Source organism: Amblyomma mixtum, chromosome 8 (assembly GCF_055824585.1).
Source record: "Amblyomma mixtum isolate Tamu chromosome 8, ASM5582458v1, whole genome shotgun sequence".
Lineage (NCBI taxonomy): Eukaryota > Metazoa > Arthropoda > Arachnida > Ixodida > Ixodidae > Amblyomma > Amblyomma mixtum.
The window spans coordinates 74,238,042-74,257,848 of NC_143019.1; the positions used below are offsets into that span (position 1 = coordinate 74,238,042).

The 19,807-nt window shown below is 45.0% G+C and overlaps 1 protein-coding gene across 3 annotated transcripts in view; it reads right to left on the minus strand.

Moving 5' to 3' along the window:
• The window catches only part of LOC149333015 (ATP-binding cassette subfamily G member 4-like), an 89,442-nt gene that overhangs the window by 9,244 nt on the left and 60,391 nt on the right, over window positions 1-19,807 (minus strand). For all 3 annotated transcript variants that reach the window (XM_089558547.1, XM_089558548.1, XM_089558546.1), the window contains 6 exons: window positions 18,089-18,220; window positions 14,508-14,625; window positions 11,641-11,830; window positions 8,019-8,164; window positions 2,774-2,897; window positions 83-197 (listed from right to left, as the gene is read on the minus strand). In XM_089558547.1, coding sequence (XP_089414673.1) covers window positions 83-197; window positions 2,774-2,897; window positions 8,019-8,164; window positions 11,641-11,830; window positions 14,508-14,625; window positions 18,089-18,220 — 825 coding nt within the window. The remainder of the gene's footprint in view (window positions 1-82; window positions 198-2,773; window positions 2,898-8,018; window positions 8,165-11,640; window positions 11,831-14,507; window positions 14,626-18,088; window positions 18,221-19,807) is intronic.

Sequence of the window (19,807 nt, forward strand, 5' to 3'; positions counted from 1 at the left end):
CGATTGACTTCGTTCAAGAGCAAAGAGTGACTGACGTAGGAAAAGAAAATAAGGCGTTAAGTACATAAAAACACTACCGTACCAAAGTCTGCGGGGTTGTAATATGCAGGACAGTGCAGGCCGTTGGCTGTGAAGGTGGTGAGCAGATCTCGAACAGCGCCGTGGTATATACAATAGCCGTCTGCCAAGATGTAGAGCTGTGGGCGAATGGAAACACAGAAGGAGAAACATTTGTGAGGGAACTGGCTAAACTAGGCGCGTAGTGTGTTCCAATACACCTCGCCAAGAAATCCCGCCGCAAAATACAACAACAGTAGAGACATTATGATTTGTTCAATATTGCACGTGTACCTTGGAGTTTGGCTTTCGAGTGCGCCGCTACTTCACCAGGTGTTCGAAAAGGCGATATGTTATGTGTTTCATAAAATTGACGTATATGCATGGTAGACGCTTGGTGTATACACGCTTACGTGACGAAAATCCTTGCGTGGATCGGATTTCATTGTTTTACGTTTATTAGCATTTATTAGTTCTGTCAGCCCAAAATAGGCTTTAGCAGTAGTGGAAAATAAACAAAGAACACAGTAAAATTGGTAGCACAAAAAAAAAAACAGACACGACTTGAAAAACACTGGTATACAATCGCTAATACAAAATCGCCTATAGACGCACACAGGACGCAAAAAAAATGCAAAACTTCAAAAAACAGGGCAGCAGCTCGCTTAAAAAATAGCTGTATGTCTCAGAGTTAGTGCATACATAAACTTATCTAACTGCTGCATGTATTCAGTTAGTGTTGCAGACAAAACAGCAGTCTGAAAGATAGTTCCAGTCTTTGCAGCTTCGCGGAAAGGAGCTAAACTTGAAATAAGAATTTCCTATGGTCGACAATAAAATGTATTTTATTGTGCAATTTTTTCTAGTGCATTGATGCAGGAAGCCGTGAACAATGCTTTTGACTCTACGCAGCACGCTTCCGTTCCTACAGGAACGTATGCTGCTTCACCAATCGCTCCTTTGCGGAACACGGCTCTTAGAGCCTCGACTGGCGACGGGAGTACTCTCGTGGTCATGAGAGCATTTCAAGATTACTGTCATCACACACTGACTCACTTATCGCGATTCTCGACGGTGAAGTATGTAAATAGGTCCGTGGTCAAATAAACAACAAGAAATCCCCCTGCAGGAATGTGGCAAGTAACAGCAGGATGTCATATTAATGCATATTGCCGGGTTATCCACACGCTCCGTTTCTATTCGGTTTCAGTCATAGAAATTTCTATGTCGTTTTATTTCCTACCCTACATTATTAATTCCACAGCTTTAGAAGCCCCGTGGGGCCAAAATTCATCGTCGGACATATAATCGCCCATTCCTTATCGAAAAACAAAAACAGAAAATTTTCTCTTGTCACAAGTTTTCCTGTAGTATTTTGGGACTTGAGCACATAAATTTTTCAGAAACAAGATTTTTTGCAATACTTTGCAGTTCGTTGTCGTGATAAAGGACACTTTTGCAATACTACACAAAAACGCTTTCGTAACGACAGGACGACAGAAATTTTGTGTCGCATTTTGGGAGCTGCTCTGTCGTATTTTTCTCCTGGGTTGGATGGAGGGAAGTAACTTCATTTGCGGTAATCATCAACCACTGCTAATGCTATTATATTGCCAAAAAATGATTGCATTGCGTGCATCCGTCTATTTATAGGTTCATTTCTCAAGGTTTTCTTTCGTCTTTTCATTATCACGCTTGTACAGCGAATCTCTTTTTGTTTCGAGTTGGCAATTTTTGCAGATTCCATTTATCTTCACAAAAAAATTTCTCAGAAAGTCGTTCATGTCTTTCTTCCGAAGAACACAAAATTCTTCAGTGTAGTTGCGCATGTCATCGTAGGAAAATGAGGGAGGCCATTTTCCTCACCTAAGTCCCGGGGCGGAGCTGTCGTTTTTGAACTGCCGGTGGTCTCGAAAGACAGAGCAAAAAGCGAAAGTTACGCGCTTCATGTCTAACGATTATATCAGTACTGCAATGCAGTTTTCGTATCGCCAACAGCCTCCGGCAGTTTTCTCCGATGGCATGCAAAGATCACTGCACTGGTGACAGAAGGAAATTCTCACCGGTGGCCAGTATAGAGGAAAATTATTTGCTAACAAGAAAAATGATATTGCAAACAATTAGTTTGCATACAATACCTCGATGTCTGACCACCTAACAGAAACGCTGCACCTCTGCATGCAAATCTTAATGAACACACTTTGTACAACATGTGTCACACTTAGGGGCAGGAGGAGAAACGCCTAAATCGGCTCTTAACTCGAGAAAAATATTGCTTTCAGCGGCGAGTAAAAACAAAAAGATCCATAGAGCTCAACGGGAAGAGCCTAAACCGGCGCTCCTGTTCCGCGGTGAAACCTACTTTTCTCAGCGTTAAAATCTGGTTTAACCACTTTTATTCTTTCTTTTAATTATGGCACACACTGTACATCATAAAGCAATTTACAAGCGTGAGAACAGACTGCCTTTATGCCCACGAAAGTGGTAAGTAACGACTTAGTTAAAGTGTACAGATCACACGGGCACCTGAGGTTAACTTGAAGCTCTGAATTCCTGCAGGGAAAGAAAAGCAAGGGAAAGAAAAGCCTCTCAAGGCATTTTGACTGTCAAGGGTGCCGTAGGCCGGGTACTGTACCGATAAAAAAAAACGCCGTGACCCGCAAATTGTTTGCCAAGAGTGTACTCTAAGACATGGAAAGGAATACTGGATGCCCACCCTATCGAAAAGTTGAAAGATCCTCGAGCTCGGCTGGTGTATGCTGCAGACCACGGTGTGACCCTTGAGGGCGAACTGTTTGAGCGTCAGGATGCACTGCAGGGCGTTGGAACTGTCCAGACCACTGGGGCGGAGAGAAACAACACACAATTTTAAAAGAAGAATGTGACCGTAAATTTACAGTTTGGATGCTACGAATCAGTCATAAACAAGACGGTCCTGGGGATGATACATGGCTGCAATAACAAAAAGCAGGTCAATCAGGGCAAGAAGATACAGCAAAAAATTGTTTGCTTCTTTTCACATCATCGCTTCTGCTTGCGGGATACCAGAGAGGGCGTGTACCCCTGTGCCAAAAGTAACCGAGCAACAGATTTTTCCTCCTCAAACGTACAACGGAGTCTTTAGGCATCCCTAAATACCTGAAGGTGTCAAAACGTGAGGACAAGGGTTGAACTTACTTTGCACAGATTCAGAGATTAAGGGCTGCCATAGGTGCATCGCTACAAGGCTAAGAAACAAACCATAGTTGCCCGGTTACTTTTGGAAAAGACTGTACGTTTTGATTGTTGAGCTGCCCACTCGACGCTCTAATGAGCTGTCCACTCTACGCTCATAGCATTTCATGCATACGCAGCGCCCTTTCGTGCCGCCCTGCGCTTTCATCTCTGAAACAACCCGCCTACCGGCACACGACAAAGTTCCATATATTTCAGTACCATATACCTCTGAAGATGGGGCTAATGCCCTGGTGTTCATACGCGTACGTTGGCTCCATTGTGAATCCCCGTATTCGCAATGCTTGAGCTGTTCATGCAGAAACTTACGCTTGGCTACACCATGTACCCATTAGAGAGAGTGAGTCGCAAATTTGTCGTGTTGAGTACCGCGCGAACAAGTAATAATGGCTGGCTACATGCTTTTGGGTGATAGGGTTGGGCACAGTACGATAGCTGTGCATTCAGGCGCAGCAGTTGAGCGCTTGTTAGGCACGTTTAGGCATGATGCGTACGCATCGCTTACAGCGTTGCGTACGCTGTAATTAACGTAAACACGGTACTTTTAGTTGCCCGTGCCGTAGCGTCCCTCAGGAACACGTGTGAACAGTAGCGCGATCTAGTGACAAGACGTCAGATCACATCAAAACTGCGTTGAAGAAATTTTCAACCGTAATTAGTGATAACGCGGGTGGGTGCGTTGCGAGCCTTTATTAGTTCCTATAGGAAAAAGTATCCCAATAGAAGAATATGTAACAAATGACTGAAAGCTAGAGAACTGCTTCGCCAGGTGCCTGTGCTACGGGGAAAACCCACTGAATTTAGTTATGCTAATAGCTTGAAAAACGCCGCCGCGGTGGCTCAGTGGCTATGGTGCTCGGCTGCTGGCCCGAAAGACGCGGGTTCGATCCCGGCCGCGGCGGCTGAATTTCTTTGGAGGAGAAATTCGAGGCCCGTGTACTGTGCAATTTCAGTGCACGTTAAAGAACCCCAGGTGGTCGAAATTTCCGGAGCCCTTCACTACGGCGTCTCTCATAGCCTTAGTCGCTTTGGGACGTTAAACCCCACAAACCAACCAACCTAATAGCTTGAAAACCGCCAAATTATCTGAAAGACAAGCGCTAGTTATCGTCTATACCTCTACGTGTGGGCGAGAGTGTGCGAAATAAAATCTAACCGCTACCATTTGAGCAAGCTATCGCGTCGACGAATCCAGCGGCGACATGTATTCATTCCGAAGCGGACGAGCAGGGCGCGCCATCTTTTAACCGCATTTCGTAACGTGTCCTAGCGAGCGTACGCCTGCAAGGCACTGTGAGATATATGTAATCTTCTGCGCATGCGCATTCGTTGCCCGCAGAGTCGCTGCGTAGGCGAGCTCAATGCGTACGCCGAATTAAAAGTGTCTTATCAACACCGTGTTGAATTCTATCTTTCCACGCAACTCGACAGTGTCAATGCTGCATTTTCATTGCATCTGATGTAGAAGTAGGAAATTCTGCCTGCAAATTGTGAATGGAAAAACAATTTCATTGAATGATGCCAAGCATCAGGCTTAGGTCAAGCAGATTGCAGCATGTGCCACACGCCTCACAAGATTGGGTGACAGCTCTTCGCTCGAGTTCGGTTTGGTTTGGTTTATGGGGTTTAACGTCCCAAAGCAACTCAGGCTATGAGAGACGCCGTAGTGAAGGGCTCCGGAAATTTCGACCACCTGGGGTTCTTTAATGTGCACTGACGTCGCACAGTACATGGGCCTCTAGAATTTCGCCTCCATAGAAATTCGGCCGCCGCGGCCGGGAACGAACCCGCGTCTTTCGGGTCAGCAGCCGAGCGCCGTAACCACTGAGCCACCGCGGCGCGTTCGTGCGCAAGAGTGAGGGTACACTCTGCGCCAACATTACTGACTGCGCTAATATTGAAAGAATAAATTATCTAATTACGCCACCGGTTGGGTGAAGCCTACGCTCTAACTTGGTAAAGCTAAGTGTGGCTGTATGGACTGCGAAGTGTGGGTTTCAACTCTCGCCCATATTACAGGACTTCGCCAGAGGTCTCGAAGCTAAGATTTGTGTTGTTCAAACGCTAAAGAAATAAAGCAGTAAAGTAGAACTGTGTGAAATTGGCGGATACGTAGTACCAGTGGTACGCGCGAGAACCGTGGCACGAACACTTGCCTTATAAAAATGGTCTATAGACAGTATATAGACTGTTTATCGACTCTATTGCCTTCCTATAGAAATTTATTTTTCTCGATTCATAGTCTATAGACTGTCTATAAACAAAAGTGTACTAAAATTGTGTGTCCATAAATTGATAGATTGTCATAGACTGTCTATAAACAAACGTGTACTAAAATTGTACGGCCATAAATTGATAGATTGTCTATAGACTGTCTAGAGCATATGTATTGCCTATAGACTACTCTATAGGATTTGACTATAGAGAGTCTATAGACTTTCTAGTCAGAAGTCTATAGACAGTCTATAGACTGTCTAAAAATTTTTGTAAGGGTTAAGTAACTCGTGGCTGGTGAGAAAAACACCCACCGCACAGCATGTATACTGGTAAACAAAGCAGCCGCCGAGCTTATCTCTCACACGCTGTTCGTTAAAGTTATGCATGGGATAACAAAAAAAAACGTATCCTTTCTCGTCACTTAGCTGCAGGGGAAAACGAAGCAATGTGTTGTTGCTGATGCTCTGTATGGCTAAACGCGCTGTAGCTCGCTTCAGCATGTTGCCAAGACTACAGCCTCAAGGGCTATATATAAATAGGTTGCGTGACCTTATGCCTCTGCGCTTGGTTAAGTTCACTAAGTGAACGCTGTAAGCTGTACTACGGCAAGCAAAGATCTTAATGTCGTGAGAAACCTCCAACTGCGTCCTTGGAAGACGACGCCAAGAAGGCCGCACGTGCTGAGCGCAAATTACGCCGCGATAACCAGACCGGCTTCAGGCCAGGCTGCACAACTAAGCCTGAGGGCCGTTTCACATGCTGCGACTAGAACGAAAATAGTCGGCCTAGTCGGTGACGCCGCAGTGCGATTTTCGCACAGTGCTTTCACATGCAACGCGCACCCAGCGAATTCGGTCGGAGGGATACGCAAGGTTGCTCGATGTTCGCACAGGCAACCCATGATTAAACGCTACAGAAACGCTGCACGGAATGTGTAGATGAAGTTATGACCAGCGTGTTTTTAGGTGCAAGGCAATATTTTGTATGTTTTGATTAGAGTAAACAGTTTTGCTTACGCATTGCGGACAAGCTTTTCGCAATTTTCGGAGCACAGGCTGTGGATGATGCATATTTCTATGTTTATGTTTCCGGCTCGATTTCTGCGTGCTATGCAGCACTTTATTTTCTAATTACCCCTCGTAGCATGTCAGGCCCACCGTTATTCCCATATAGACGTTAGTTTTTTTTTATTAAATAACGAACTGCGCTTTCGTCGGCATCGCTCCAAAGATTCGTTTTGGTCCGTTTCATGCACTTGCAGGCATCTTGATTTGGAATCATGGCGTACAAGGGATTAGTCTCTTAACTAAAAGTAAACTTATATTTAAAAAAAAAAACGGGTCGAACCACAGGCGTCTAATTTGCATACCTCATGCGTTACTGGATGCATCTTCCATAGGCGGTGATGATGATAGTGAATTTTTATGCCGCAAGAGGCATCTGCGGCCAAAGAGCGCCATGGCTCAAGGTATTTTCGTTTGCTCAAGGTGGGGTCAAGGACCCATTTCCCAAGCATATCACCCTAAAGAAGCCGAACACCAGAACCGGGTATAGCTTGTACCTATTGTATCACCGGTAAGCACCCTGTGGCGCTGGGGATCGAACCCTGCACCTCCCGTGTGCGAGGCTGTTGCTCAACCACTTTGGCACCGCTGTGGTCCATCTTCCATAGGCAGGGACATGGCGGACATAATGGAGTGGCACATGCGGACAGACGGCACATGCGGACTGTAAACTGGTTTGGACAACCTGTGAACTTTTTCTTTTAGTCGCAGTTCAAAACTGCTGCCCAAACAGCACATGTAATTGACCCAATATTGGCAACGTATTGGCAAAGATCGGTTCTACAAAGGAACAGAGGGAAACCATTCATTTGCAATATTGGGCCGATTACATCTGCTGCTTCGGTGGCCATACACCAGATGCGAGCAATAGCTGGGAAATTGTACTTAAAACCTTGCACGCGCTAAGTGGTAGTAAAACCGCTTCGAACGCGTACCAAGAGGCTGTGTCACAGCACGTTGCTGCACGGCTATCCGCGTGGCAGCTGCGCTGAAACGCGACGCATTTGCAAGTCTGATGTGTCTATGGGAAGAAGCTGGCCTTGGGAATCTTCACGCTGATCACGAATAACAGCGCGCGCGAGCTCTGCCGCGGTGAGCAAGAGATGAACTAATACGCCCATTAATATTAATGCGTGCATTGTAAGCAGATCAATTTCGCTGGCCACTGCACGAGAGCGCTATGCTATCGCCGCAACCAATCACGCCTCGTGTTAAACTGCGACGATTACGCACTGTGCATTGCAGATTGGCGTCTTCAGAAACTTCCATCCGTGGGTCAGTGGGCAGCTGAATCGCACTTTAAAATATGTGGTGGTGCTGTCCACATTAGAAAGAAAAAAAGAACATGCTGTCGCTCAATATTCCATGTATACCAATGCTAAACCACCAGCCCTTTTTTTTTTCCACTAATGCGCTTCCAAAACTGACACCGAAACCGAAACTTACCTGGTTGGTTCGTCCAGGAAAAGCACCGGCGGGCTGTAGACCAACTCCTGAGCGAGCATCACCCTTTTCCGCTGGCCCGTGGAGAGGTTTTTCACGTAGCGGCTCTCACAGGTGTCCAAGCCCCACAGCTTGAGAATCCCGGACACCTGCGAAATGCACGTTCTATGCTACCACGGGGATCTAGACAGCACGCTCCAGCTGTATTCGCAATCAGCACGCGTTAGAGTACATGCAAATGAAGAAGCACATGCGGCTCACAGCCGATTATACATGTCATAAAAACCGTGTATTGAGCGCTGTTCTTTTCTCCTTGAGCGACCGCATCAATACGATGACATCATTTCTTGCTCATTGTTAATCACTGCGGTTCCGCTATCAGGGGATGAAACGACATATAAATGTCGGTATGAACAGAGTACCGGCTTTTGTTTTCTTGAAGCCTTCCATTGTCTTATGAACGAGGATACGCGGCTATTCTTTTGTGGTGGAGCTCTTGGTAGCGCGAAGTTTCTTGCATTAGGTTGTAGGTGAGTTATTAGCGATGCCAATGTCAGACTTGAGATTAAAGGGGCTCAGGCAAAGACAAAGAAAAGCGACAGCGTTTGGGTTGCTCAATAGCGTAGCGTGTGCTGAACGCAGTCGGACACGTACTCGGAATGCGGTCGTCAGCGCCAGCTTTCGAGAATGAGCGGAGAAAGAGTAGACTTGGCAACCGTAAGAGGAAAGCGGCACCTACGGTGTTGCGAAATAACATTTATGCGGGCGTCGGTGCGCGATAGTAAATGAGACGCTTTTCTTTTATGCAAATGGACAGTGCGATTACCGTAATTTTCGGTGTATAAGACGCACCCATGTATAAGACGCACCCCCCATATATGCAGCTGTCACTGAAAAAGTTGGTATATAAGACACACCAGTGTATAAGACGCACCCCAGTTTACCCAGTTATGCTAGTCAGGCTTAATTAACACACCTGCATGACCATCGCGAAATGCACCGTACCTGTGAGAGTTATCGAAAAAGTCAACACTCGCGCCACACCGGGCCACGTTTTAGCAAAAAAGAAAGAGAAACGAAAGAACTCTCTTTGTGTCCAGAACAACATTTTTTTTTATTTAAAACCTTCGAAGTCTTCGTCTTCGGATGCGCTATCAGAAAGTTCGCCCATTTCTGGAGGCAACGCAGCTGAAACATTCTCTTCGCACTACGTACATATTGCGTACACGGAGCAAAGTTGCAAAGGGTGACTAAAAAGAATGCCGGCTTGTCTTGACAATGGCGAGAAGCGCGATTGTCGCCATCTTTTGGCATTTCACATTACTTTTGCTTGAGGCCTCCAAAACAATCATGTGATTGTGATCCCGTAAGTCGTCATCCCGTTTGATGATACAGTTCACTTAAAAACGTTGCGCACGGCGGTCCCGGTACTCAAGTATTAACCGTGTTACAACCGCGTTATTGGTAGTGATATTTTTTTGGTGAAAAAAGCTTGAACATGAACCTGAGTAATTTCTGAACTCGATTTTTGAAAAAAAGGCGCGTCTTATACATCGGAAAATACGGTAATCTGTACTTTTTTGCTTTCAAGTTACGTACGCTTGCAGCTTGCTTCGCGAGGGAGCGAAATGTCAAGTACAAGTAATTAGTTTTACCTTAGCGCCAACATTACGACGGCGACGCGCCTGGCGATTCTGAGTAGACCATGAACGAATAGAAATTTCGGGAAAGCTGCATCAATAGGAGTGACATAACAGCATGAGCTCGGCTATAGGTTGGTGTGGGTGAATTACTATGCTTGTTTCGCATGCTAAAAAGTGAAGTTGCAGCATGTCCAACTGCCGGAGGGTTCATTAAAGTTAAAAGTTGATAAACTGTCGCGAATACCAATGCCAAATGTTATTCTCAGAAAAAGTAGCACAAATAGTACCCGAAGTAAGCCACGACTGCGTGTCTGATGTGAATCTGGACAGTTGCCTTGGTGGGTGGTAGTACACAGGGCATGGCCACTGGTCATTAGTCCTCTCGTTAATGCTTGGTGAACCACCCAATTTTCTCTTTTCTGAACGGAATTGCCGGCGGTTGTGGAGACAATAAGAGGTGCAGTCCAACTGGAAAATCTGCGCATTTTTCTTCCAGTGCGCAAGTTTTGCCTTTATTTCTTGTGACAGCATGGTTCATGCGAACGAGTTGCACTGGCAGCAATCATCGGGCGTAAAAATAGTTTCATCGTGTTCCGATAGCCGCATCCGCCAGTCCTCTTTACTAATTGGTACGCCAAGCTGTGTAAAAGTAGAATTCTCGTGAAACTGCTCAGGCATTCAAGGCGTGGCACTCAATTCGAACAGGTCGCAGGCACACGTCTAGTTGTCGACTAGATGCGAGGTCCACTCTCACCTTGTGCCGTTAATGGGACGTGAAATGCATCGCGTATGATAGCGTGATAAGGGCTCCACGACTAGATTAAGGCGTACCTTCTTAGCGTCGCAGCACTGTGCTATCAAGAAAGGTGGTCGCGAAGTCTGATAAATGCTTCGACACTTATCCGTCTCTCTCGACCTTGCGTTCGGCTCACGATAGAAATGCGCTCTAAACACAATGCAGCATGTAGAGGTACTCTACTCTCCCGGAGGGAGGGATCGCGATCACTTTACAGCGTCCGCCATCACCACACGACGCAGTTCGTACACAGGCGCAAAAACCACGGCTCAAAATCACAGAACTGCAGAAGTGAGTGGCGAGCCCTTTGAACAGAGTAGTGCATCAAACTGAATGGTCGTAATGTGGCCACCTAAGCCGTGACAGGCTCTATGTTCTTTAAAAAAAATAGCAGGTAGTTTTATGATCATTCAAAATTAGCGCGATAAAATGAACTGAGGATGTCCAGATGACATGAGAGCTTCTAATAGCTTTTGTTAGTAGCCCTCCTGTGTTCTGCATGCCTTTGCCGAATTTAGTCGCATAAATTCAATACGAAAATATGAACCAGCTAGCCCAGCATCTTATTCCGGTGTATATTTATTAGCCAATGGTGATAAGCTTCCTCGACCTGTACGACCAACGAGCTATTTCAGATACTAATCCATCACTTCCGACGAGGACGATGCTGTGAAAAAAAGAAAAAAAAAACAACCATTATGATGCAACTTTGGCCGCAATGTGATGGCCAAATATGATTTGTAATTGTCATCCAAACTGTTTACCGAGCCACATTCACTTCAATATATTGTCGCGAGGAGTGCGGAAATTAAAAAAAAGCCTGTGTTGAGAATAACGTGTAAACAAAATAATGAGAGAATAACAGGATTTTTCCACTAGCATCTGCGCCGACATTATCGTCTCCCAGTCCATACTGCTGCACATGGCTTATAGAAAAATCAATACGGAACCGGTTTTCAATCAGGGGGTCTAATTATAGATTATGGCTTCGGTAGAGCTGCACAGTATTATTAGTGAGTATACTGCGTGAAGGCCGATGGCAGACAGTCTGGGCTCTAGTAAGATTGATTATTCGCTTAAATGTCGTTGCCGCCTGCCGCAAGCATGCTATTCTACACATAAGCTTTTAAAGTTTAAAGAGCGATTTATCTTTTCTTCAAGTCATATATAGATAATCCGTGCTTACCAAGGCGCTTCGCTGTTTGTAGGTGACGTCTGCAGGCAGTTTCAGTTTGGCGGCAGCATCTACTGTCTCGCGTACGGTCAGGTGCGGGAGCAAGTCCTCGCCGCTGACAACGTAGCTGCTGAGCTTGCGGAAGCTCCGGTCCTTCGACGGCTGACCGTTGACGAATAGGTCTGCTTCAAAACTTCTGGTCCTGCGAACATGTAAGGCGCGACAAAATTTCTTGACCAAGCAACGGCGGTCACCACAACACCATAATGCAAGCATAAAGACGCAAGTTGCCAACAGCATATATTAGTCCACCAATTTAAAATTCTTATCCGGCATGGCCTTACTACTGTGGATGCGGTTTAAAATTATTGAATAGCGGAATGTAGCCAGGCCGGTGGAGCATGACTTGTAGCGAGAAAAGAGCGTGAAAAACTGGACCCAGGCAAGAGAATGACCGACGCAAACGCTTGTACCCTTTCGTTCTGAGTCCAGGTTTTGACGCGCTGTTATCGCTAGAACGTGTAATGTGGGACAGCAATTTGTGATTAAACAAAGGTGGTCGTCACAACACCCTAAGGCAAGCATAAAGATGCAAGTTGCCAACAACAGCATACATCAATCCACCAATTTACCAATCTTTTGTGTGATTTCACTCGTGAACAAACCAGCACCTCTCGCTGAGGAGGGACGGAGCTCTGGCTCCCCCGTTCTAGCTTCCAGGCTAGAGACATATAAATGCAAGAAACTAAGAAACTAAGTGTACAGAATTTACGACGTTAGACACGTATATAGACGCATATAAGGGGCTGGTCATGTAATTTATTTCTCGTAGACTTCTTAATGCGCTTGAGCCACGCAGTGGTTGTCTGGAGTGTGCCCACAGTCACTTTCCTAAAGACGGACCTCAGTAAGTAGAGTCGTGAGGAATATAAAAGCGAGCATACTTTTTGTAGAAAAGTATGAAGTTTCATATTATTATTCCCCTAAATGAATTTTAGACATTATATCCCAAGGGACAAAACAGTTAGAAAAGAGAAAAACTGTGATGTTCGCACATAATGTAGAGAAATCAATGGAATAATGCTCTAACTCTGTCCGCTCTTGTAACATTCACACTGCTTAGTTGCTACGTGAGTACCGAAAGCCTACAGGAAAACCTACAGCAGGCAAAATAATGCGACCAGATGGTATAAATATTCGTTGCCATGTATTTATATTTTCAACCAAGGACTCGCATCGGAAATCCAGCTGCTCAAAATGAATGATTGAATTTTTCAAGTGCAAGACATAGAGATGAAACTTGTGGTTGGTGAGGGGTACATGAGTTAATCAAGATAGTTAGGCTATGATACAGTTATTTGAGGCGGCTCATGGCGTTAGTGAGTTGGTAGGACTTAATCTGCACCTGACGTCACTGCAGTTGCGACACACACAACTTCGGAGACGACTGGTTTATGGTGGTTTAAATTCCCAAAGCGACTGAGGTTATGAATGGCGCCGTAGTGAAGGGGTCCGGAAATTTAAACCACCTGGGGTTCTTTAACGTGCACTGACATCGCACAGCACACGGGCCTCTAGAATTTCGTCTCCATTGAAATTAAGCTGCCGCGCCAAGGATCGAACCCACGTCTTCTGGGTCAGCAGCCGAGTGCCGAAACCACTGAACCACCGCGGCGGGGCACTTCGGAAACGAGTTGGAGCTTCTATTCGGCTGCACGTTTATACAGGCTAGTAACGGCGACGGAGCGGTCTTCTCTGTGGGAGACGGATTTTTCATAACACTTGATGTTGGGTGCCGCCGGTGACGGCATCAGCAGCTGAATTTGCCGGTCACTGGCTAACTATGAACGCTACACAAACTTCAGATGAACGGCTTTGATTTAGCATATAAATGAACAGGCACCAACAAAATAAAGCTGTTTGTTGATAACGCTTTCTGCGGCGTCGATTTCCGCGTAGACTTTGATGTACTTACATAGTAAAATCTCAGCGCTCCATCTATAGGAGCCGCGAAGCACCAGCTAGTTCGCTTCTATTCTTTGAAAGCATGCAATCAAAGTTTTCGAGCTATTCCGAGGGAATATGAACGCACGTATTGCAGAGCCCCGATGCAAAATTAAGTACATATTTTTTCAGCTAATAGAACAGAGTGTCTGGTCGTGTTCTCGTTTAAAGTATGACGTGCTTCGGATGACATAGTACCGGGAATTGGTCACAGTGCGTACACACTGCACGGTACACGGAGCTGTCGGTTTACCAAGGCAAAATCTCGACTCTATCACTGAGTAAAAGCGCTGTTCTTCTAGAAGCCTATGAAGACCCCTCTCCTTTCCTCTCTCATTCTTAATGCTTAGTTTCCAATTAATAGATTTTATAATTTTCGGCGGCACTTCAAGTATTCAATACTACCTAGAGAACCTATCCAACGCTAAAAAACGGTTAGACATTCATGAGCTTCGTAGGAAGAAACACGAAACAACCCAATGCTGCGGGTAGAAGTGTGTTTTTTTTTAGTTTAGCGTCTCCAAAGCCTTTGAATGGAAACGCCACAAAACTGCCGACATGTTTGAACGAAACTGCACTCTGGAGTTATCTGTGGCAATCATATTTACTTCAACGCTTTCGCTATCATTATATCGGTTGCTTTCCCATAACTTCCTGACCTATTTCATCTCCAAGAGAACCCCAGGAATGTTTCCCGGAATTTTGCGATAAGTCAGTGGGGAGGCCTCGTACAACGATGGGCACATATGAAGGAAATAAAAAAAAAGGAGTGCGATAAGAGCGCGGCGCAATACTGTCGAGTGCCGAAGGAAGCCTAGGCGACACTCTCTTTTAAGATGGTGTGTGCTTTTTGTAATTTTTATTTGGCTGCTTACTGGAAGCCGGCGAGTACGTTGAGGAGTGTCGTCTTCCCGGCGCCGGACGGACCTATCACAGCTGTCATCTCGCCGGGCCTTAGGTTGCCGCTCAGGTTGCGCAAGAGTTGCTTCGTTCCTGCGAGATGACAAAATTGCGGCAATAATAACGCTGTCTTGCTTGGTCTGCATTGAAAAGAAGACTTATTTCTCACACGCAGTATCCCCAGTCGGAAAACAAAGCAGATAACATTCTGTCGTCAAAACAAATTTTCTGTAAACTTTTTTGAACTAGAAGTTGCAGAAATAATTGCATAACAAAAGAACATCCTGTAGTAACTGCAGAAAATAATACAAAACTATAGACTACAGAAAAGTGATGCAAGAAAAACTACAGTACTACAGAGAACAACTAGAAAACAAAAGAAAAATCTGTCGTTATGACAGAACTACAGTGTATTTTGCCGTATTTTTGACGCGGTTCTGTCGTATTTTTCGACAGCTTCTTAAATAGGCGCTGTGCTCTAGGAGTTGAGCAGTTTTAGGAGGGCTGTGATTGCACCGCTACCTATTTCAGGAGCTCAGATGATGGCCTGAGTAGTGCTTGGAAAAGATGTGTACCACAATCTGGCGCATCATCTGCCAATATTGCAAGCGCTTCAGCTCTCTGCCGACAAAACGTTGTAGCAACATCGCTTCCTTTACACAGGTACAGGTACCTGTACAGGACTCTGATATGAAATGAAACAGAGTTTGATTATTGAATTAACAATTACTTCGTAATTATGTGGGACATGCGCACTTTTTTCGGCTTTCTAACTATACAGCACGGGAGAAGAAATTCGAAGGTCCGGGGTTCGGTTACCACCGGCGGCGTGTGGTTGTTTTTCTTATACTTTCTAATCAGTTACCTTTCAGTGATAAAACAACTGCACTAGTAATTACCCATTGATCAACATCATTAATTTCAAAAGGATAGAAACCTTCCCCTATGCTCTTGGTTTGAGTCGTTGTTATCTTCGTTTATATGTAGTGTTTCTCTTTGCTTAAAAGATTCAAAAAACATTTTCAGTCGCAGCAGAAAAATAAACTAAAAATTTCCCTCTTGATCCAAACTACGCTCGTTGCCTTTTATATTGGAGGTAGTACCTCTACTTAAGGCTATCACAGTCGATAACGAAGAGAGGGCACGATAATACACCGTGAGCTATTGAGCTATTTACAGCTTGAGGACATGCAGGTTTTGAGAGCCCCACTCATGGCAATAAAGAGAACCAGATGTAGCACAAGCCGGTGCGTCCAGGAAACCAGCTGATTTATAAGCCTCAATAGGGCACCGAACGTGACCTGTGATCTAAAGTCGCTGTTGACCCTGAGCCAACCTCAGGCCATTTTTAAGGCTCATGATGTTGAGCAAAAGTGGCAGGGTAGTTTTTTTTCTTTTGAAATAAATTGCGAATTTCACCACCATTCGAGTTTTCCTTCTTGCGCGAATCCATTTTAAAACTTCCCGCCTCGTGAGTTTAAGTCACGCTATTTCTATGGGCATCTGTGCGTTTACAAGGTCGCAAACACTACGCAGCTAACTCCACGCTTGGCTAGAGACAATGACAGTCTTGCTTCTGATTATTTGGTTAATGCCTGGCTGGGTAGTCTTCTGCAGTCTATTGCTTAGCTGTACAATTTTTGCGCAAGGAAACTACGAGTAAATCTTTCCGGCGCAAAGCACCCAGTTTATTTTCACATTTTCTGATATGTTCTGTTTTGAAAGTGTTTGGCTATAAAATTGTGAAAAAATATTGCAACAAGAGAGAATGGTTTCAGTAAGGCAGATGCCCACCGACTGCATGAAGTAGGATACAGCGCACCATTCATTACGAGTGTTTTGAAGTTATATTCTTTCCCAGCACATTTCTGGCCCTGCACTTTCACTGCTTTCATGAGGTCGTGGAGCTTTTGTTCGAGTATCTATATCAGAATGCATTATCTTTTCAATTGTGATTATTGGCTGCTGTCTGTTACGTCAGAGCTAGTACCTACGAAGGTGCGACAGTCAATGCCAATATATATGAATGGCGGTTAAAGGGACATTGAGGAAAAAGAAAAGTTAACCTGTATTGAAAGAGACCACGCACACCGAAAACAGGGTTTTCTTAAGCTACAAGATAGTAAAAAACAAGACAACAAAGGTACCGCCACCAGCGGTCTAATTCGCAAGTAAAATAAGTGTGTGGACACCGAGTTTTGGACGCGCCCTAATGAAAATGGTCTGCAGACTTTACAGACAGTCTATAGATTTCTTACAGAATCTATTGCCGTCCTATAGCTATTCCTTTTTGTGTATTCATAGTCTATAGTCTGTCTGTAGAGAGAAGTCGACTAAAAATGTATGGCCATAAATCTACAGATTGTGTATAGACTGTCTATAGCATTTGTACTGCCTATAGACTACTCTATAGAGTTTGTCTATGGAGAGTCTATATAGACTTTATAGACAGAAGTCTATAGACAGTATACAGGCTGGCTGTCTAAAACAGTTTATGTAAAGGCGAATCCCAGAAGCCATGCCCCACCGCCGCTCATTTTAAGCCGATAGTAACAAATTGTTTTCGGTATGAACGCCATGAGTTTGAATGTATTGGCGGGGAGATTTAATTTTTTTTGCTCGTTTATGAAAGCGTCTTTTCCTCCTGACAAACGGCAGCACAGTCAGAAATGCCAAAGAACGAATAAGTTACCGCGAACAATAGAGGACTGAAGCTGCCCTCAGTGTGCCTTCAACGAGCTCGATAGCGGAACGAAAACAAAATCGCTAGTCGCTGCATGTCCGGTCTATGAAAAAGTTCTCGAACGCTGGTCCTAATAACATACTGAGAGAGTAGAGGGAGAATGCAGCTGTACCACTGAAACTTATCGACTCAGCCATCACATGCCAACTGATGCACACGAAAGCAGCGTGATACATAGGAACGTGGCTCAAGAGCAGATTGGAGTCTCACAGGAGGCCCTCCAACAAATGCCGACCACCTATTGTCGGCACCTATTGTCGTCCACCTATTGCCGATAGCTTTGCGGCGCGTACATCGAAGCTATCGGCAGTGATCTCGAGAATACGCCGTCTGCTGTAATGTCGTTCATGCAGGCGTAAGCAGTGCCCTCGAGAGTACGACGATAGCTTCGATATACAAGCCACGCTTTATCGCTGTGTGTTCGTGTGCTATGTGTCCCTGTAATGGTCGCGCTACTTATTTCGTCGTATAATCTTCATTGTCTTACTCACTGCGGACAAGAATCCAACTGAACAATTTCGCGTACAAGGGTGCATCGTCAAACCAGTGAGGACAGAAGCCCTGCTATACACTACAGTTCTGCCTGCAGAAATCCAAACGCACTAATTTTCGGACAAAATTCAAACACCAATTTCTCACCAAAAGAAAATTCACCATGAGAAGTGTGCAGACGAAAATCGGAGAGCAGTATTCGCTGGAGAAGAATTCAGTCATGAAATTCTTTGGGCAGGAACACCGCGAATGAAACAATTAAAAGCCACCTCTCTCAAAAAGGAAAAAAAAAGCTCATGAGCTTATAGTATGATTACGAACCTTTCTTATCCGGAACTTTGTAAGTGAGATTCTTCCAGCTGACTGTGGTTGGGATGACCGGTGCATCCATGGCGTAGGGTTCGCCGGCAGATTCAGCTTTCAGTATTTGCGGCTTCGTCTCCACCGTCACGTCTGTAAATGTAAACGAAGACGGCCGCTGAATCAAACTAGACATCGTTCATTAAATATTCCGCCTGCTTCCTTTAGTGGGGAGAAAAAAATTTTAATGGCAATGTGGGCCCGGCTCTTAGGACTCACAGCGCGGCCAACAATTTCCGCCACAGCTTACCATGCAGCTACTACTTCTACGAAAGAAAATTTCACTTGATCGACGGCTAATATACCGTCGATCATTACAGTGAGCACGTTCTCTTTTTTTTTCTTTTGATATTTTCTGTAGGAAAAAAGATTGCATGACACCTATATCTCTTCTAGACCACGTCGTTACAACAGTCCTCCACAAAGCAAACCACAACTGCCCTTGAATGTTGTAAACAGGAAGGACCTTTTTTTTGTTGTTTTTTTTTTGCACTATAGCTGGCCTTCGCCCATATGTTCATGCATTCATCAGCATAGAGCTGCCCCTGTTGACGTCAGCAAAGAGAGTAGGAGAAATAGTGGTATGAATAGTCAATCTGTTTGAAGAGGTACGTGATCACATCTGATAAGCTGTAATTAGCTGTATTTCTAAATATTTAAAGAAAGTTGGAACAACAAACTAATGGCATTGTGACGTCAGGCTGCTAGCGAGAAAATCAAACAGTGTAAGACACGGGATGAATTTCGACCAGAAATGCTTTCAAGTAAGCGCCAGCACTTAAGTGTCAGCGGCGTAACCAGGGGGTAAGGGCATGCAGACAGGACCGAGTGCAGTGCTGACTGAGGTGGAGCTGTCGCGTGGTGGATGGAAGAACTACATGTGTTGACCGCGCGTTTCTCACTGGAGAAGAACACTGCTATGCACATCGTTGAACGGGACTTAACGTGCTGAGGAACATTTTTCTGTCTTGCCAATGTATCTCCTGTGTTAACTTTCATCCTACCTATCCTGAGATTAATTCGTGTTAAAAGACGTTCGCACTGTCCATTTCTTCATTGATGTTACTTAAAAATATGTCAAGTCCAAAGTATTTTGTGCGTTCTTTGTACCAACAAACCATTAAATACTGCCAACACGATAGCAGCAATTTTGTTTACGGATGTCAGCTGCGTTTTTTGGAGGATTGCTTTTGCTGCCATGAACCGCGAAATGACCGCATCCTTTACAGCTTATAGGTTTATGCTGCCGTAAAGTCATGCCGTTCAGCATATGCAATGCTGCGGCTATTTTCTAGAGAGTGAGGCTGTCTCCGTTGGTGGTTCAAGGCGACCGCCTGTCGATGCTACCTCGACGACGGTGTGCTCTTAACTCTCGTCGACGTTTTCCACATACCTCGAATGACTTTCTACATTTGTTGCCGTTGGTAGACAAGGTGAACTTCTGCTCAATTCCGCGGAGCCTGACTTCGGCCGCCATCAGCTCAACATTATTTGCGATCTACTCGGCGCCTTTATAGAACGACCGGATCGTGTAATATCCGCGCAGTGAAAGGTATCCCTGTTGTCCAGTTAACCAAGGATCTCAGAAGCTTTCTCAGCTTGTCTTCGTATATCAGCAGTCTTGCTAATCTTTACGTCAGCACGGGCCACCAGGATTCCTAAAAAAAAAAGACGTTTCTA